Source organism: Sturnus vulgaris, chromosome 22, assembly GCF_052056855.1.
Source record: "Sturnus vulgaris isolate bStuVul1 chromosome 22, bStuVul1.hap1, whole genome shotgun sequence".
NCBI classification, from domain to species: domain Eukaryota; kingdom Metazoa; phylum Chordata; class Aves; order Passeriformes; family Sturnidae; genus Sturnus; species Sturnus vulgaris.
This window is the reverse complement of record NC_142264.1, coordinates 9,564,977-9,585,524: the sequence shown is the minus strand read 5'-3', so window position 1 is coordinate 9,585,524 and position 20,548 is coordinate 9,564,977. Positions and strand designations below refer to the sequence as shown.

The window sequence follows — 20,548 nt, the reverse complement described above, 5'->3', positions numbered from 1 at the left end:
CAGGCAGAGGGGGGCCCAGGTGACACCATGAGCAGTGTTCATGCTGAGCTTTGGGGGTATCTTTGCCTCCTCTGGCAGGAGGGCTCTGGGTGCTGGCCAAGATCCCTGTGTCCAGCCTGGCAGCCCTGGATGGAGCTGTCTGGCACAGACTGGGCCCTTCTGCACTGGGCTCACACCATTTCCTGATTTCCTCTTAGACCAGACAAGAGCAAGGATTTTTTTTGCAATTCCTGTCTTTTCTTTCTCTCCCCTTGATGAGTCCCTGAAACTCCTGTTCCATTCCCAAGTTCTTGCTGGAGGTACTGAGCTGGCACCTAAGGGCTGTGCTTTCCTCTCCTCTAGCAAGACAGGTCTTGAGGAATATGTGCTGCTAAAAGATCCCATTCCTCATCCTGCTCATGCTCTGAAGTTCCAGCAAATTAAGCTGAGATGTGAAAAGAACTTGAAAAATGCTTGTTCCCTGGGTTTAAATGGAAGAATCAGGCTTGCTGTGCAGCATCTGCAGTCTGTCAGTGCCCAGTAAGAGCTGAGGAAGCAGGATTTCTGCAGCAGGGAAGTATCAAAATGATACAAAAGGGGCTCAATCTGCTTTGTGTCATGGAAAAAAAACCAAAAACAACACTCGAACCTCTGAATACTTGAAATATCTTTCTTCCAGTTCCTCTTCTTCAAAGTAATCCCTTTTTACAGCAGGCCAGTCTGTCTTTTGACTTTGGAAAGGCAGAAAGTTGGCAGCTCTGAGGTTAATCCTTGTGGCCTTTGCTGTCTTCCCCCATCACGGGCAGCCCGAAGTGGCTGGGAGCATTTTGGAGGAGGGGGAACTGTTTGGTGCCCTGTGTTATGGCTTTTGTGTGGGTAGATAAATGTCTGTACCTCAGTGCAGTGGAGTGGGATTTTGCTTTGTGATATCCCTTTTTGAAGCTCAGAATGATGCATGGGGGAGCTTCAGAGCTTGTAATTGCTCCTGTAGGTGCTTAGAGAAGTGTCCTGTGCTGGGTGTCACGAGTGGAGCATCCATGGCCATGTGCAGACAAACCAGAGGGAAAGCTGAAGTCCAGAGTCAGGCTTCTGGATTCCCAGCATCTTTCAATACCTAGATTTGATTCCAGGGCAATATTCAGGAGGTGAAATAACAGAGAAGCAGCAAAAGTCTTTAATAAAGATAAAACTGCACCTTTGACTTGGTGTTTCACTTGTGCTGCTCTTTTGGAGAGGCCAGAGGAGTAAGGTAAGGAAGGTGAGCTCCTACTGGGAAAAGATGATGATAATGTATGTTCAGATATCTAATCTGAGTCTTATCCAGGTCAGTTAGGCTGTTAGAACAAACAGAAAACAACTCCTAAAAATAAATCAGTGAGTTCTGTTTGCTGTTGTTGGGCAAAGCTCCTGGGACGTGGCTGGGAGCTCCTCTGGGGGCCTGGGGCTCTGTGTTTGCAGATGGTTGGAAGAAGCTGCAGCCTGATTGCTCCTGAGAGGCTCTGCTTGGCTTTCTCCAGGGAGGAGCCATCCCCAGCCGTGCCCAGCACGTTCATTGTGGCTTTAACCACATTGTGTTTGTGCAGCAATTCAGAACTCAGCCTGCACTGAGCTGGGGAAAGCAGAGCTCCCACATTGCCAGACCTGAGCAATGCCAATTGCTCAGAGAGCTGTGGAACACTTGGGGCATCACATGCCCACAAAAGCCATGTTCATATGGGTTGGCACCCACAGAATGCTTAATGATCTGATTTTTCCTTTTCATGTCTGCAGCACCTCTGTAATTGCTCATCTGCCATGGGGGTTGAAGGTTGTAACAGCTTCTGTTAAACCCTCCAAGCAGCAGGAGCTTGGGACTCATCAACTTCAGAGTTATTGCTTAAAAAAACCCTGAAATTAATTGCAGGTGGTTTAGTTGGACTCTCCTGTCCTGATCTCCAGTCTTTCCCACCAAGCTCATTTATTTACAGCAGTGGCTTGATAAACAGGTGAAATTAAACAAGGAGAAGGTGGAGTTGTGGGCCAGTTCTTGTTGCTGGTTTTGCACCTTTTTTTATCAGCTGTAAAAGCATGTGCTGTGTTCCCTTCCCATGGAGCAGCTGTGAAGCTTTGGTGGCCAGTCCCTGTGCTTTCAGGACTGTGGTTCTTGCACTGCTGTGATTCTGGGGAATCTCTGTCCAGCCTCACCAGTGGGCAGTGAGCTTTCCTGTTAAGAAAATGTAAATTCTCAGTTATATTCTCTAAAGTGCTTTGGTCTTATTTCTGCAGCTTCCAGATGTTGTGCTCAGAATGGGTTCTTCCAAGGCTTAATAAATAAATCTCAGAGAGGTAGGGAAGGAGGATATATTTGTTTTCCAAAGAAATGATCTTCCTTTGCAGATGATAACTGAATTGTTCCTTGGCTCAGAGTAAGAGACAGGATTTTGTGACATCCCCAAGTGGGTGCAGTTTGTCATTCAGCCACTTCCCTGCTCCTGTGCCCCTCTCCAAGCATGCTGCTGCCAGCTGGGATCAGAAAACAAAAACCCTGGTGTATTTTATAATTTATTTCGACTATTTTGTGCATTTTGTCCTCTCCAATGCCTTCCTTCTGTATCCCTTCATACCCCAGGGCTTGGTAGCCCTGCTGGAAGGAAGGGCTGAACACATTTTGCTCATTTATTTCTGTGGCAGGCACAAATCTCTTTGTTTAAAGCTTGTTCTAAAGTTAGTGTATAAAGCAGAAACAAGATCAGGGCTATAAAAGGACATTGTGTTTGGATTTTCTTGCAGGAAGAGGAATTCACTGGGCTTGTGATAAATAGGAGATGCTTTTTCTGCCAGATGTGCCTGCCTGGCACAGGGTGTGATCTCTGCAGCAAGGCAAGGCCAAAGGGAAATGGCTCCTGAGCTCTGGCTTAAGGAGTTAAAGGGAATCTGAGGGCAAAGCTAAGTGGGAGGATGGAATCAGATTGTTGTTAATGGAGGGGAAGACAAGAAAAATTCAGGTCTCTGGATCAATATGTGTGGGCTGTGGTAGGGAAAAAGCTTCCTCCAGGGCAGCTGCTGGGAGAGATCCTGCTGATTGTTGGATGTTAGAATGAGAACCCAGTAATGTGGGGTTATTCCCTCTATTTAGCTTAGAAATGGTGCTTAGTTGATGAGGCAATTAATTAATGTTGTCAAGACTGGAAAGTTCCTTGTAAGTGCTCACGTAGAACCATGGCTGCACAAGTGCAGGGGTCTGGTTTCTGTGCTCCTTTGGAGCTGGCAGAAAATCACTGCATTAATTCTGGCTGATTTATGATGCTGGGAAATTTTATGGTCAGGAAAGCTGGGAAATAATGTTATTGGGAAGATATAACTAGGATTAGATTTCAAAGCAATGTTTGGGTATATTGCTGCTACTGCAAAAACTCCAAGGTGCCAATTGGAGATATTCCAGTTGCAACTTGTATCAGATTTCATTTCTGAGCCAGTGACTGAACCTTTCAATGCCAGGATCAGCCACAGAACACACCAAGAAATGCTGCTGTTTATGTGAAGAAGAGGCTTTTCCTTATGTCACCTTTCCTGATGCCCCTCCATGTAGCTCTTCACATAAACAACATCCAATTTCCACTCACCCTCATACAAAGAACACTTCCACAATGACTCCAAGAAGGATCTAGAACCACCACCATCCCTCAGTGAATGGTTCTGTAGCTGCACTCTGAGAGCTGCAGACTCAGTCACCAGCCCAGTTTTGGGATTGTGGTTCCCTGTATGGTGGATTTCAGGCTGTGCTGTCCAGTCCTGTGGGTTTGGAAGCTCAGGTACCTTCAGTTTATTTGTGTTGTGCTCAGAGCAGAGTTGGGGGAGTGGTTGCCCAAGGCACCACTTTTTGCACAAGATGGACATGGTAAATAGAAATCCATAGAACTGCAGAATTTGTGGGTTGGAAAAGACCTTAAAGATCATGGAGTCCAACCATCCCCCCAGCACTGCCCAGGCCAGCACTAACCCCTGTCCCCAAGTGCCACATCCATGTGGCCTTTAAACCCCTCCAGAGCTGGAGACTCCACCACTGCCCTGAGCAGCCTGGGAAGGGCTGGACAACCCTTCCAGGGAAAAGCTGTTTTTATGGCTTTGCTGCTTCAGGAGTGTCTTCATTCAGGTTTTTTGGGCTCTAATGGAGCTTAATAAAGTCCCCTTGACAATTTCTCTATTTTTCTGCCTCCTGTGCCAGGTAACTCCATCAGGAAGGAGGGGCAGAAGCTGTGTCCCACTCTGGGGAGGCTTTGGTGGGGGACACAGCAGAGCTGTGCAGCAGCCATGGCCTTAACTCTTCTTCAGCCAAAGGTAGCAGCATCTCTTTAGAGCATTCAGGGAGATCTTCATGCTGCTGAGTCAGACAGGAGGAGAGATGGGGACTGGTGAGGCTGAATGCCTGGGCTCTTTGACTCCAAGTTCCTTTTTGAAGCTGATATGGACTTTGGAGCAGCCTGGCCTGGCTGCCCCCTTAGCCATGGTCTGAAAAGTGAGTGTCCCCTCTGGCTGCTCCCAGGCTGTTCTTTCAGACACAGGCAGCATCCTGCTGGTGTGTTCAACGTGGCTTGTGGGGGAAATACTGATGCACAAAAACTGGTTTTGTGTTGGTTGTGTTTCTTTCAGCCCCTGAGCAGGGAGGACAGCCTGCCTTCCTGCTGGATCTGGGATGTCCTGCTGCATTCACTGCCTTCTCCTGAGCCTCATTAATCCAGCTCTGGCAGCACGTGCAGAGCTGGCACATGCACAGCTCCCAGGGGAATTCTCCTTTTATCAGTTCTGCTCTGGCCTTCGTGCATTGCAGTCACATGGCAGCAGCACTTCCCCAGGGGATGAAAGCAAGGGCTCATTTCAGCAGCAGGAATTTTCCTGCAAGACCTTTTTGGCAGGAGGGCTGAGCTCTGTGTGTGTGCTGGGCTGAGGTATTTAGGGAAGCAGGTCTCCAACCCTATAACTCCTCTCTATGCTTTGTGATCATTTCTTTCCCAGAATCACCGAGTGTCCTGAGCTGGAGGGTCCCACCAGGATCCCCCAGGGCAGCCCCTGTCCCTGCCCAGACCCCCCAACAATCCCAGCCTGTCCATCCCTGGCAGCGCTGTCCAAACGCTCCTGGAGCTCTGGCAGCCTCGGGGCCGTGCCCATTCCCTGGGGAGCCTGGGCAGTGCCCAGCACCCTCTGGGGGAAGAACCTTGCCCTGAGATCCAGCCTGAGCCTGCCCTGGCCCAGCTCCAGCCGTTCCCTGGCTCCTGTCCCTCCCTGGGGATGCAGAGCAGGGATCAGAGCTGTTCCTGTTCCTCCCCTCACAAGGAGCCTCTGCCTGCAGGGAGGGCTCCCCTCAGTCTCTTGTCCAGACCAAGTGACCTCTTTGTGGCCATGAGTGGTAAAGAAGGAATGGGGTTGGAGTTCAGCCAGCACAGCTTCTGGAGGCTCATTCAGCACAGGGATCGTGGTTTGGTGAGTGCAGGAAGCAGCACTTGGGGCAGCTGGTGCCCAGAGCAGCCCCTGCTTTGTGTGGCTCAGGTCAGGCTGAGGCAGTGGCAGGGCTGGGAACAGAGCCTGGCTCTGCCTTCCAGCTCCTCCTCCAGCTGGGTGATGCTCTCCTGCAAAGGGCATTAATGAATCAGCCCTAGGCACTGAAAACAATGGAAAAGAGTTTCTGTTCAGATCCTGATTGCTCTCCTGGGCAAATCTTTGGGTTCTGATAGAAATGATTTGAAAGTTACCTTGTAGGTCATTATCCCCAGGCCCCTTGTCCCTGTCCTAGGACAGTGCTAGTCCTGGCAGGGGAGATGTTCCATTCAGGCAGCTCTAGGGTGGGGGAAGCTGCATGTGCAGCTCCAGGGACACTCTGTGTGTGCCTCCCCTCTCTGGGGTGCTCCTTCCCCCCATAGAGCAGCTCTCCTCTGCAGTGAGTGACATTCAGCTCTGTGTCACCAGGAGGTTTTCCCTGTCCCCGTGTTGTCACTGCTGTGCAGGTACAGCACTGGCACAAGCCAATTCCCTTTGTTCTCCTCTTGCCCAACACTTGTATTTCCACATTTCTCTAAACCAGGACATGTCCCCTGTGAAATTGGCTCTGGTATTACAAGAAGTGCACAATCCCTGGGTTTTTCTTCTGCACTAGGCACTATCTCTGGCTGTTAACATGGATCTTGCTCCTGGCTTCAGTTTGTTTTCCTCTCAGTTTGCAGGTGCCCAGTGGAGCTCTGTGGCAGTCCAGGGATGCTGTCAGAGGGGATGTGAGTGCCTGGCAGGGAGCCTGAGCCAGCACACGCTTCCCTTGGCAGCCTGCCCGTGTTTGTGGAACTGGGAAGTGCCCAGGAGAGGAAAAAATTGCAAAGAGTTGTAGAGAAGTCCCATGTAGTAACATGGCTGGGGCAGTGATGGCCTAAAGCTGTAGGGAGAAGGGGAAAAAAAAAATTCCCCATTTCTGTCTTTCAGGAGGTCAGGTGGTACCTGGAAAAAAGGGAGGGCTCAGGAACATTTGTCTTTTTCCAGGATTTAGTTTGCAAGTTCCAGGAATGCTCCTGCTCAGGGTGTTGGAGCTGGAACAATCAGCTTTGTGGTTGTGTATAAATGAAACATAATTTAGTTAGGCAGCCTATGGGAGGTCCTTTTACAAGCAAGAAAAAGACTTTGATTCCCATCTTGCATTGGGATCAGTGAATCTGTTGGAGATCTGTGGCCATCACATTAGTGGGATATTGGCAGGGACTCTGTGGATGCACAAGGAGGGGATGACTTGCTAATAAAAGTAATCATGAGCTTTTGTTATTCATGCAAAGGCATCATGCAGCAAAGTAGGAACAAATCCAGAGTGCTCACATCAAATCCCTTTTATTTATGGATGTGTGAATCAGGAGAAACAGTTAAAGGGAGGGAATCCAGTCTGGAGCTACTCATGGCTTGTTTAAAATTGTCCTCCAAGCAGGAAATGCTTTAAGGAACTTCATGTGCTCTAAGCAAGGCACCTGATGTGGGCTGTCTGCAGAGAGCAGGAGGTGCAGGGAAAGGTCTGCTCCTTGCTGCAATATCGGGGCTGAGGCAGTGGGAAGTGCCAGGCATGAGCAGCAGAGTACAAAAATAGCTGCACTCTAAAAGCCTAAAAACAATGGGCAGGATAAAAGTATAATTCCTTTAACTCCAGGCATCTTGTGGGAAGAAGCAGTAGAAGAAGAGGGGAAGGGGAATTTGGAGAGGAAAGTGAAATGAGCCATTTTCTGCTCCTGGAGTGCAGCAGCACAGATCTGTCATTGAAGTCATTTACACCCAGTATAACCAGGAACCTGTTCCAAAGCATTTCAGCAGCTGGAGGGGATTTATTTGGATGGAAAGAATGTGTTCAGCATAGCTTGGCCAAATGACACCTACGGTGGACTTGGCAGCTGTTAGCAAGTATTTATAGGATGTAAACAGCAAGGGGAAGGAGGATGGAAATAGAGCAAACTGTGGGGGACGGAAAATGGGATGAAAATAGGAAAAGGAAGATTTTTTTTTTTACTGCTTTATGGCCTAGACTGTAAAGCATCCATCCAGGTGGGATGAACTAATCAAAAATGCTTCTTATTCACTGGACAAAGCATTTGAAAGCAGAGGCTGTAGCTTTGGATTGCTTGGAAGGGAAATTCACCTCCACTGCAGTGTCCTGTGGTTCTGCAATGGTTCTATGGGATGGACAGGGATCCCTCTCCCACTAGGGGATAAAAGATCAGATTTGATCAGGTGTTCATAGGATCAGATCAAATGTTCCACTTCTGCTCTCTCATTTCTGATGGTGGGGAGCAGCAACTGCTTCAGAAATGAGTGTTTGCAGCAATTAGCAGCTTCTGAGCCTCCTGAAAGGCAGCTTGCACCTCCCATTTTCATGTTTAGGAGCCACTGACAGCCTGGTACCTTTGATTCATCCTTTCCACATTTAAATCCATTTGTGGTTTGACCTCTCCAGCATGTGGTAACAGTGGCTTCCCCAGTTTGTGCTCTACGTACACCTGTCTGCAAATTCTTTCCTTTCCATTAAAATCTCTGCATGGTGATATCATTGCTGACCCTGCATGGTTCCCATCAGTCAGGATCTTCCCCACTCAGTGATTTGAGTTTACTTTCTCCTCATGTGAAGTCCATCCCATATTCTGGTCACCTTTTGTGCTTCTCTCTGTCGTTTTATAGTTCCGTTGTTTTTGTGGGTGAGAAGTCTGAGCTTGCTCATGGTTTTCCAAACACTGGCCCATGCTGGATGTGTGTTCTTATGTTTTATTCTGATTTCTTTGATTTGCCACTTGAAGTTGCACTGAACCTTAGGTTAATATTTTTCAGGGAATATCCCCAGGGGTTCCCAAATCCATATGAGCAGAGCTGGATAAGAACTGGTGGCTGCAGGGGCGTTGCTGCTTTTGTTTTCCTCTTGTCCCATGAGCACTGAGGTTCATCTCTTGTTTAGCACCTGACTCCATTGTTGCTCAGAATTCCTTCTGCACTTGAAATCAAGGAATGTGTTTACTCTCCTGAAGGAATTTGTGAATCCTCAAAAGTTGCCTCCTCATCTTGCCCTGTCCTGGTTTTGTGTGCAGACTCAACCTCTGCCCTCTCATCACTGTTTGTCTCTGCTGGCTTTTGTTTCCATCTTCAAACTCATTATTAATCCATGTGGTGCCCCCTTCCCAATACCCCAGGCTGGCTCAGTTTCTGTGGAGAATCTCTGGGAAGGAAACTCCTGGGCAGGGCTCTGAACTCCTGCCTTTCCTGGGAGCTTTTGGGGGACCCCAGTAAATCCACGCTGACGTTCCCCTCGCCCTTCCACCAGCTCAGCTCTTGGCTGCTTTCATCTCCCTGCCTTTCCCACTGATCCAGGCTGCGTGGTTGTGTTCCCTGGGATGCTCTGGGAGTCTCTGGGAGGATTCCTGCATTCATAATGTTTGTTCCTGGCACTGGGCTTGTTTAGCAAGAGATTGGCAGCTCAGCTGGCACGGGCTCGGCTTCCTTCCACGGCGCCATTCATCCCCAGCCTTTGCACTCCTTCAATGACTCTTTGGCTGACAGTGGCTTTATTTTTTTTCCTTTTCCCTCCCTCCCTGGGCACAGGGGCTGCTCCCAGGTGGGCATTATCCGGGCACTGATCGAGGCTGGCATTCCTGTGGACATGATCGGGGGCACCTCCATCGGCGCCTTCATGAGCGCCCTGTACGCCGAGGAGCGCAGCTACAACCAGATGAGGATCAAAGCTCGCCAGTGGGCCATGGTAAGCACTGGGAAGGCTGGATTCCTCTTGGGAAGGCTGGATTCCTCTTGGGAATGCTGGATTCCTCTTGGGGATGCTGGATTCCCTTCTTGGGAATGCTGGATTCCTTCCATGGGAATGCTGGATTCCTTCCATGGGAATGCTAGATTCCTCTTGGGAATGCTGGATTCCTCTTGGGGATGCTGGATTCCTCCTTGGGAATGCTGGATTCCTTCCTTGGGAATGTTTGATTCCTTCCATGGGAATGCTGGATTTCCTTCCATGAAAATGTTGAATTCCCTTTCATGGGAATGTTTGATTCCTCCTTGGGAATGCTGGATTCCTCCTATGGGAATGCTGAATTCCGTCCCACTGGAATGCTGAATTCCACACCTTGCTCGGGTGGAGCACAGCAGGGCACAAGCAGGAAGGTGCAGCCTCCTGAGATTCAGTGTCTGTGCCACAGAACGAGCCCTGCCTGGCAGTGATGGATCCCCTGGAAAAGCTGCTCCATGTCCAGGCAGTCAGGAGGCAGAGCTGCCTGCCTTAGCTCTGCTCAAATCCTGGTCACACTGTCAAGGCACTGTGGTGTTGTTTCAGTGTGCTCACCTGTGCTTATCTTTGTTTTATCTTCTCTTTTATGTGCTGGGAACTGTTTCCTTTCCAGCTCTCAACAGATGTGTTTCTCTTTTGTGTAATTCTCTCTCTTTCTCACATGCTGTCATGTGTCAGTGGAACTGAATGGCAGAGGTAATCCTTCTCTAAATAACTCCCAAATGTGTCACTCCTCCTCCTGCCTGTGCACTCCACAGCACTGGGACTCTGGGTCAGGAGAAATTCCTAACTTTCAATATTTAGTACAAACCAAAACTTACTTTCAAGGTTAACCCAAGTTTTGGGAAGGTTGTTTTAAATAGTGACTTCAGTGGGTGAGTTTATTTATCATGGAATCAAAGCTTGGTTTGGGTTGGAAGGGAACTTAGAGATATCTCATCCCACTCCTGCCATGGGCAGGGACACCTTCCACTACCCCAGGGTGCTCCAAGCCCCATCCAGCCTGGCCTTGGTTTTATTTATTGATGAAAACTGTCCCAGGTGACACTGGCTCAGACTGACTGAAGGTGAGGTTATTTCTGAAGTTTGGTGATTGCAAGTTTCTGTTTTTCCTATCAAACCCACATTTTCCTGTAGATTTTCATACTGAAAATGAAGTGACACAGGGAATTTTATAAACGAGATTAAGAGTCTTAGGCCTTGGGTTTCAGGGGAAATTGGACCCTGTCATTGGCATATGGGCACTGTTTGTGTCCCCCAGGGATCTTCCAATCTGCCATGGCTTTGCAACAAAAACTATTTCTGGGAAGCTGGATTGTGTGAGGCACTGGAATCCAGACTGAGTCCCTGGGATGTTTGTGCTGTCCTGAGCACTGTGGCACAGATTCTCCTCCCCATCACTGCTTGCCAGAAAAATATGGATTTTATGCTTTTTATTTAAGAACTGCCTGTGCTTGGCTAGCTTTGGGAAGCACACAAAACATAAACTGTTTATGATCCAGAGCAGTTTGCTGGAATCACAAACCTGGAGGAGGCTCAAGATTAAAGACAAAACCAACTGCACTGAGTTGTGTCAGACATCCCTTTAACCTTGCTGTCTCTTTGCCACCTTGTGCCTCCAGGGCAGCATCTGGGTGGGTGCTGCTGCCTCCCTGCAGTGCTTTCCCAGCACTCTGGGGCTCTCTGCCCTGTCTCCCAGCTCTTGGTTAGGCTACAGCCATGGAATTTTCCTCTGTGCATTTGTCCAGAGGATTCTGCTCTTGTTTGTCAGGTCTCCCCCGTGCAGGACATGAGGCAGAGCTGGAGATGTTTCCTGGGCCTCTCAGGACTCTGTTCCCACTCTGGAGCTGCCAGAGCTGAGCTCACAGTCACTTTCTTCAGGAATAGGTAGAGATGAAGTGAAGGCATTTAATCTGATGATTAACTTTTGAGCACAAATTGCAAAAGCTCAGAGAATGTTTCACAAGGTCAAAGGCAATTTTTGGCCTGGGGCTCTTTCAGCTGTTGGTGCCTTGAAACCTGCACAGAAGTAATGGGAGAAGTGACTGACCTCTGTTAGAACAAACATTCCATCTTATTAATGAGGAATGGATTTTCATGAGGGCTTCCATGAGTGTTCTTGAAGGTCCATGTCCAACCCAGAAACTGTCTAAGGATTTGAGGAGGACAAAAGCAAAGCCTGTTCTGTGTGAGGCTGCAGTGTCCAGGAGAATGGCTGCAAACTGAAGAGAGCCATGAAATCCCCTCTCCAAAATCACAGTGTGCAGAGAGTTTGGGGGATTAGAAATCTTTTATATTCTGAGGTGTTGACTCTTGTATGGTGTTAATACTGAGCAGGGAGAGGGAAAAGGAGCCCCAGTGTGTGGGAAACAGCCAGGAGGTGTGCTGGGGATTCTTGGAAGATCTGCTTGGAGGGACTGAGTGTGAGAGAGCTGAAATATCCCCCAGATAACCCCAAATCCTCACGTCCCAAATGGGAGCTTGGTGGCTGTGCAGGAGATGTCCCAGAAGCAGCCAGGCAGAGAGGCTGGAGCATCCCCTGCTCCAGGACCTGCTGCTCCTGCTCCTCTGGAGCTGTGAGCTTGGAAATGTCTTCACTGGGATGGATTAGTTCACTCTGAGCTTTTCTCATCTATCTTTTTAATCCATCAGACTGAATGCTGTTTGTCCTGTATTTATTTCTCTTTTTGGTATTTTTAGAAATTGGCATCTCTCCTGCTGTACACTTGGTGTTGGGAGAAGGGATATTTTTAATGGGATGTGTTTTCTGCACCTAATGAAGCAGTTTAGAAATAAATGACTCTTGTCAAAATACAGGGGGAAATATGAAAATTCCCAGTCAGATTAGTTACTATTTATTATCTCTCTGTGTCTTCTGTACCACTATTTATCCAGCAGAGCCAACAAGCCAAAGCTTCAATGTTTGCAGATTGTTGGTTTTTTTAATTGGAGGATTAATATCTCAAAGTAGAAATATTTCACAAAGAATATTCTTTGAAAGGAATACAGTTATAGTGTGTAGGGCTAAACCACTGCTCCTGGTGGCAGTGAGGGCTGCCTGGGTGGGACACTCATCATTTACTGCTTGTCACTGTCTGGTGGCACTGACACCTCAAATAAATGTGGGGGTTCTGCCTCTGACCCTGCTCTATTTGTACATTGGGAGATCCTGTGCTTTAATGAGCTGATCTGGCCAGAAATCAATTAGTCCTGTTTGTTCCTTTCACTGTCATGCCAATTCTCATCCAGCCCTAAGGTATATTTTTATTTTATTGATTTAACATTTTTTCTGTATGAATTCCTTTCCTTGTTTCATTGAAACCTCATAGGTGAATGCTGAGAAGGCACTGCGTGATCTTTTGGGTAGTTTAAAAAATACTGGATTTGTTTGAAATTTTTGTTGTTGCATAAGTTTTCCCATAACCTTGGGGTTTTTTTTTATAGTCAGGAACATTGAAAAATCCGGGGATTAAACTGGTTTTTCACACCAGTTTGTCACAATGCTGCATCAAAGAATAAAAGAGCCAGAGATGAAAATTCCTCTTGCCCATCATCATGTGTCTTTGCTCTTGTCCTTCTGCTCTGTGAGCAGAACCTTGTCCCTTCCTTGCTGAAGTTTTTTATACCTTAGGGTCACTTAAAAAAATTATTTTAGGATTGAAGGTCTTTTTTAAAAAGAAAGCTCATCTTGCAGCAGAGCTGTAGAAACAAAAATTCTCCGTGAGAAGTTAATGAAGAATTGGGCAGGAATTGTTCCCTGGCAGGGTGGGCAGGCCCTGGCACAGGGTGCCCAGAGCAGCTGTGGCTGCCCCTGGATCCCTGGCAGTGCCCAAGGCCAGGTTGGACATTGGGGCTGGAGCAGCCTGGGACAGTGGGAGGTGTCCCTGCCATGGCAGGGGTGGGATGAGATGAGTTTTAAGCTCCTTCCAACCCAAACAATTCCATGATTCCATGACCTGAAAGCACTGGCAGAGCTGGCTCAGAGCTGGGCTTCCCATCCTGGTGATGCCAGGGAATGAAAGTCTTGGAGCTGCTGGAGCTGCTCCCAGAGCTCCTGGTAGGAAGTGGAGCAGGAGGCAGAAGGCTCCGTGTGCCTCTGCACAGGCTGATCTTTAACTGAATTTATCTGGGGAATAGGAGGTGGTTGCAGCTATTCCTGGAAGGCTGAGGGAGGCTGTTGGCCATCAGCTTCAGCTAAAGGGCATCTTCCAGCACTGAGAAATGAGAATATTAAGAAATAACTGTTAATTAGTAATATTTTGTCCATGGGCTAGCTCACTGTCAGGATCAGGAGAAATGTGGAGGGCTCAGCATTATAAATATCATTTGCAACAAGGGAAGCCCGATGGCTGGTGCTGAGTGGGAGAGATTTTTCTTCAGTATTAAATAAAGGGCTCTTTGTAGATGCCTCTTCCCCTGATTTAATCATTCTGAAGAGACCTGATTCCTATTTTAGGTGCAGCACTAATTCCATCTCCCTCTGAAGCTGTGGGTAGAGTCTATAGTTAGGTTGGCACAGTGTCCTCACCACATCAAGCCCAGAGTGAGGATGTGAATGAAGCTGATGCTTCATCGTTGGGTTTGTGCTCAGCCTTTTACATTCTCCCACATTTCCTGCTCCCATCCTTGTTCTTAATGATCTTTTTTTATCCTTGCACTCGTGTTCTCTGGCCACATCCCTGGTAGGAATTTGAAAGCAGCTGGACATGGCAATGCAGGCTGATCCTGCTGCTCCTTCAGTCACTGCCAAAGTGAAGCCAAGGCCAGATGTTGCTCACAGCTGCTTTAACAGCTGGCAGGTTTGAGGCTGTTCCATGTGTCTGCCTGGGAAGGATGCCCTGATCTCTGAGAAGTTGTTTGTTAAATTCCAGAGAACATGTAGAGAGAGAAAATATTCATCTCATGGAAATATTTCATCCAGTGAAACTCTATTTAATTTTAAAGGAATTCGTTGGGTTTGATGGTTTTCTTTTACATTTTGACTATGGTGTAATATATTAAACATGGAATTTTGTTAATATTTATTAGGATTTGACAGCAACAGCCTGGTTATGGGCAAATACTATGGCCATAATGCCATAAAGTTTAGAGATTTTCATCATTTTCTCTTGTGGGTCAGTACATAGGTGTAATAATTCTGTTGAAATGGAGAAGAAAGGAATCCATGAAAGCTGAATTGCAGGATCTGTGTGTTAGAAGGGTTGGTATGCAGGGACCCTGTGGTGCTTTAAGAAACCTGATGTGGTTTGGTTTCCCTTGCTGGTGCAGAGTTTGTAGCAGTTAAATTCTGCATCCATAACATGTCCCAGTCACTGACTTTGGAAATGACAAATAATGGGCCCTGCTCCATAGAAAGTGTTTAAAGCTCTATAACATGTGCTTGACTGAACCCTGTTGGAGTCCCAGAGAATCCCAGGCATGATTTTCTGAGTGCTTCCACTGAGGCAGAGAAAAGCTTTAAGTCTGGGAGAAAAATGAGCTGTGATCCCCAAATGAGAAGAGATGGATGAAACAATTCCTCTGCCATGGATTTATGGTTTCCTTCCCACACCACTGAAGCACACAGATGCTGTGGGGAGGATACTGAAGAGGAAGACAACTCAGAATATCTTTTTTTAATTTAAAAAATGCAAAGGATGGAGCTGCCCCTTCCATGGCCTTGTGCAAAGGCTGAGGCTCAGCTGCTCTGGGGCTCTTCTGGGGCACAATGCTCCTTCTTGCAGAGCTTTATTGCAGGGCTTGCTTCTGCTTTGGGCTTTGCTAAATGTAAATTTACCACACAAGGAGCTCCTGGTTGTAGATTTTGCAGTTGTATTTCTCTCCCCTCAACACTTTGTGCACTTGTGTTGCTTCCAGCATGTCAGCTCTGAACTCTGGAATGTGATGTCTCTGGAACTGCAGCCCTCGTGAACACATTCCTGTGGATTCTGGCGTGTATTTACCTTTAAAATGCCTTTTTTTTCTTTTTAGGTGATGAACTCGGTGTTTAAGACTATTCTAGACTTGACATACCCAATAACCTCCATGTTTTCTGGAGCAGCTTTTAACAACAGCATCAACAACATCTTCAAAGATAAGCAGATAGAGGTAGGTTGTTTATTCACCTTTTGGATAGGAAATTATGTCCCTGTGTTCTGTTGGAGCAGAAATAGCTTTTCTCCGTGCTAACATGGAAATCTGGAGCTGTTGAGTGACTGAAAACGTGGTGAAACTGTGAATGTGGTGGTCCATGACTGTAGGAAGGAGCCTGTTCTTTGTGGTGCATTTAGAAAACACAAACTGTAGATGATTTGTAGCTATTTCAGTTTGACAAAGGGATCTCATTGTGTGAGTGAAGAAGTGAAAATTGTGACACTGAAGAAGAGCAGCTGAGACTCCATCATTATTTTTGTGCAAATCAGGTCTCAGAGATCCTCAGGGCACACCAGAGAAGGGCTTGAATTGGTTTGTGATGGGTTTGGCTTTTTGAATTTTAGTTTTGAAGCTGGTGTGAGTTTTTCTGAGCAGCCTACTGAAAACTGCAATAATGGCAGAGTCCTTTGTGTCCTGGTTTGCACTTGGTGACCTTTGTGTAGTTGCTGGGTGTTGTGTGGTCCACCTGAGCCAGGAATCCACCTCTCCCCTGTCCCTCAGCAGCAGCAGATTGTAAAGCACATTATCAGTGTTTGTCTTCCCACATTACCCAGCTCAGAGAGTGTTTGGGTAGCCTTGGAATTTCACCTGATTTGCAATTGTAACCAAATTATTCCTGTGTTTGCATCCTTGTGATGAAAGATCATGTAGCAAATTAACACTGTATATACTTTAAATATATTTGGTAAAAATAATCCAAAACATTCCCTACCTAAATGCAAGTATGAAAGCAAGTGATTAATCATCATGTGGCTTAAAATAGCAGTTTGCTGTGCAGAGGGGATGGTGCTGGAGACAAGAGGGTTTTAGAGAATCCTGGAATCATCAGGGTTGGAAAAGGCCTCAGAGTGCAACAATTCCCCCAGCCCTGCCAAGGCCAGCAGTGACCCCTGTCCCCAGGTGCCACATCCACACAGCTTTGGAGCCCTTCCAGGGATGGGGACCCCACACTTCCCTGGACAGCTGTTCCAATGCCTCACCACCCTTTCCATGAAGAAATTTTTCCTGCTGTCCTACCTAAACCTCCCCTGGTGCAGCTTGAGGTTGTTTCTGTCTATCCCTGCTTTGGATTCCAGCAGTTCATTGTAATTCCTTTTTAAGATGCAGCAGATTCCTTCCTTAGGAGTTTCAGCAGCTGTAGTTGCATATTCTGGTCTTCCTTTGCAGCCACAGGAAGGTTTTGTGCAGGAGGAATCCAGTCCTGAGGCATCCAGCAGCATCTTCTCTGTGTGCTGAGAACCCCTCAGTCCCTGCCCAGGGTTTCCTCTTGTGGGAAGAATCCCCTCAGATAAAGAAGGAAAAATATTGTGTAGCTCAGCCAGGAAAGAGGGAGTCACTCCTTCACTGCAGTTCCCACTCCCAGTGTGGGGTGTAATGGGGTGTTTGCACCACTGAATTAGTGGCTTGTCTGAAGTTTCTTCTGTCTTCACTCAGAGCCAGGATTAAAAAACATAATGATGAATTTTCTTGTATTTAGGCTTGGTTGTTTATTAAATCTTATCTAAAGTACAGAAAGTTCAGCAACACTTCCAACTGCTAGCTAGAAGTGAGCAAAATGGAGCTGAATGCAGCTGGTTACAAGGTCTTTTAAAGCTAAACAGTCCAACAGAGAATTAACACTTATATTATTGATACTTTTGACCCAATAACCAAACTCCTGTGACCTGCAGTGCAGCACTATCAACCAGAAACTACTGCCTGAAACCATGGAGAAGGAGGAGGAAGAACACCAAAAGGAGACACCACCCAAAATCCTCCATCTTGTCCCATACCTATTACTATATAATAAAAACCTCAAATTTAAAACCCTTCACCATGTAAAATCAGCACTTCTATTTAACTACACACCTGTGACTTTAACTCCATCACTCAAATTTGGAGCCTTCTCCAAGGCCTCATGTCAAAAGCAGTGTTCTCCAGGGGGTCAGTGCCAGAAAGCACAGAAAACTCAAAAAACCCCCAGGTGTCTGGGATCCAGGAGTGGGGTAACCAGTCCTGGAACTGGGAGCTGCCCCAGGGTAAAGGGAGACTGAGAAAAGAGCTGAGGCAGGAACCTTGAAAAAGTGTTTTCTCAAAGCATTTAGAACATCCCAACTGCAAACATCCATCTTTTCTCCCTGGGTTTAGCTGGGTAGCAATGATTTCTACCTGGAAATTCCTATCAATAAAAATTAATTACAGCTTTACAAGCAGAGGTTTTGCTTGGGTTGTGCTTGGCCACAGCTGCTCCTTCCTGGGAGGATCTGCAGTGACCCCAGGAGAACATCCTGCCCAAGGGGCTGATCCTCGTGGTTCTAGAAAAGTTTAAAATTTCGAAGCCCTGGGCCAGATCCTCCTTTTGGTGAGTGTGTGGCTGTGAGGTGACACCCCTGAGCTTCCCACACGAGTGCTCACCCCTCTCCCTCAGGGGAGGCAGGAGCAGGAGCTTACGTTGAGCTGTTATTTCTGACACTGAAAGGGAGGTTTCCATTTTCTCTCAGATTTGCTCTCTGCCAACCCTTGTAACGTGGGTGTCTCTGATTGCCAGCAGTGCTGCTCGTGTGGGGGCCCTGGTGACAAAAACCCTGTCACTGCTTCCAGCCACAGGCACTTCCCAAGCTGGGATCATCCACGTGAGACCCTCAGGGAGCACATCCAAACCCTGCCTGAGGCCCCTGGACACACACACCCAGGCCAGGGGGCTTGAAGGAAATTTCTCAAGAAATAGAGCAATTTTCCTCTCCAATTGCCCATCCTTCTGTGACAATATCAGCCTTTAGAATTTTTATTCTCCGTTCCAGAATTCTTATCCCCATGCCAGAATGCCTTTGTAAATCATCTCAGCTGGGAGTTCAGGTGTGAGGAATCTGACATGACTTTTATTAAGTCCTGTTTCAGACTTGAATGATGCTCTGTTCCAAACTCAGTGGAACAATCCCTGAGCAGTGAGATTTTATTGCAGCGTGGGAGGTCTCAGGTTAGTTTGCTTTGTGCAGGTGTTTGCAGGAACATGAAAGGAGATGTCAGAGAGGCTTCTCTTCCCATTCCCCAATTCTGCTTAATATGTGGTTGATGCACTGAGAGCTGCAGTCCCCAGAATATCTTCAGCATGGATAGGCACTCTAATTCTCTTTATTCATCCACTTTCCTCTGGCATTTACACTGGGGTTGTGATATTGGTGCAGTGCCTGGGAGCTTTGCAGAGCTGCTGAAGAGATTAAACTCACCAGAAAACCCCTGCTTCCTGGCAGTGCAGAATTTCAGATTGAACAGCACAGAAATCACACCAGGAGTTACAACCTGATCAGTGAGGGAGGACTTCCAGCTCCAGTGGTCTGGAGTCCAAACCTTTGTTTGGTTTGAGTTGAAGGCCCATTAAAGCTGTGCAGACACCATGTCCAGTGAACAAAGGCTGCCTGGGAGAGCAGGATTTCCTCTTCAGCCTTGATTCAAGTTTTCTGAGTGACAGAGCAGCATCAGCTGTTCCCTGGGCACGAGGTCAGTTTACTCAGACAAGTCCTCCTGCTTCCCCTTGGCAGCTACCATTTCACCAGGCACCATGGAAACTTTCCAAAACTGTCCTCTGTCCAGCAGAGCCCTGCACACGTGGGAGGTCACCTTCCCCTTGGCTTTTTCCAGCTGGTGGAGGTGAGACACAGCTGAAACCAGAGGGAGAACTTTCCCTGCCAGGAGCAGGGCTGAGTGGTTTGGTCTGGCCCCATGGAATAAACTCTCAAAGCTCTTGGCTTAGCCATTCTTTTTGTGTCTCACCCTCCTTCTGTTCCACTCCCCCCACTGTTGTGTTACCCTGCAGGATCTCAGGTAACCTCTGGAATCTTCTTGGAGATCTCCCTTGCAGGGTCCTTTGTTCCTGTAGCCAGTGCTCCAGAGTTTGGTGTTGTCCTCTTTGATTGCAGAAAATTTGGGTCTGCATTTCCTGCTGAAGTGATGACCCCTGGCTCCATCAGCAGGAGCTACAGATGGACCATTGTTGAGTCCAGAGGCACTGAACAGCCTCGGGATCCCCTGGGATGGGAGTGACCATCAGACTCCCACCCTTCACCTGAAATTAAAATAAAGACACCCTGCAGAAGGTGACTCTGGTTTGTGTGAGGAGCTCTCTGCTGCCTCTGCACACTCTGCTGGAACAAGGGGTTGTTGCTGCTGTAAAAAGGAAATGAGGATTTTTGTCTGCCTTGGTTCTGAACAAGTTGTTTGCACGAGATAAATTTAGGAACTTAAATGTAGGACAGGGTTTTTCCTCCATCCATTCAGGTGTGTGTCTGTAGCTCTGTCTGATGAGGTCCAGAGGTTGTTGCTCTGCTGTGTGTCAGGCACAGGGTGTGCTCAAGTGCAAGGTCACAGATTTAGTAAAACTGGGACTCCTCTGTTGCAGGATCTGTGGATTCCTTACTTCACCATCACCACTGACATCACTGCCTCGGCCATGAGGGTGCACAGGGATGGTGAGTGTGGACATGGCCTCTCCAGGCCATGGGAGACTTCAGGGTCACCCCTTATTCTTAAAATCTGTCTCACCTTTGAAATTTGTCTTTCCTTTTGTTTCTCCCTTCTCTGTTACTTGCTGAGCACCAAACAGTGGTTATACACAGATAACAAGGGACAGGGCTGCTGGGGAGGAATTAAATGAGATGATGCATTCACTGTTGGAGGAGAAAATTGGTCCATTGGCACCTTTCTGTATCCTTAAAGCATCCTTGAAGTGAAGTGCAGGTATTTTAGCCATAAATCAGACTTAAAGCAGCTGAAACCTTTGACAATTCAAATTCCCCTAAATGAAGCTGTCTTTCCCCAGAACAGCAGGGAAGCAGGGGCTGAGTTAGGCTCTCATTTGTGGTCACTCCTTCCTGGTTCTCTCTGAGTGAAGAGGGGAGGAGGATCTGAGGTGCCTGGGATGTGTCCCTGCCTTTGCCTTTTGTCACTTTGGGGTAACAGGGCAGTGACTCAGCCTGCAGGGGAGGCCTCCAGGTGCCCCAGATATTCCTGGGGGGAGCTGCAGCCTTTGCTGCCACGTCTCTGATGTTTGTCCTTGGGGCTGGCACAGGTCACACTCTCCATTCCTGTCATTCCAGGGGGGTTATGGAGCTGATGAAGGACTCTGGGCTTTGATCAGAGCAGCTAAAACAAGCAGAAAAAGGATTAACCCTTCTCAGAGGTTTAGTATTC

General features: G+C 47.5%; 1 protein-coding gene across 4 annotated transcripts in view; it reads left to right on the top strand.

Annotated features, from left to right (window-relative positions):
- Positions 1–20,548, top strand: part of PNPLA7 (patatin like domain 7, lysophospholipase) — a 130,098-nt gene that overhangs the window by 90,257 nt on the left and 19,293 nt on the right. For all 4 annotated transcript variants that reach the window (XR_015808116.1, XM_088177732.1, XM_088177733.1 and 1 more), the window contains exons 27-29: positions 9,061–9,217; positions 15,221–15,337; positions 19,758–19,827. Coding sequence is in view for 3 of the 4 variants with exons in the window: in XM_088177732.1 (XP_088033858.1) it covers positions 9,061–9,217; positions 15,221–15,337; positions 19,758–19,827 (344 nt within the window). In the remaining variant the exon portion in view is untranslated. The remainder of the gene's footprint in view (positions 1–9,060; positions 9,218–15,220; positions 15,338–19,757; positions 19,828–20,548) is intronic.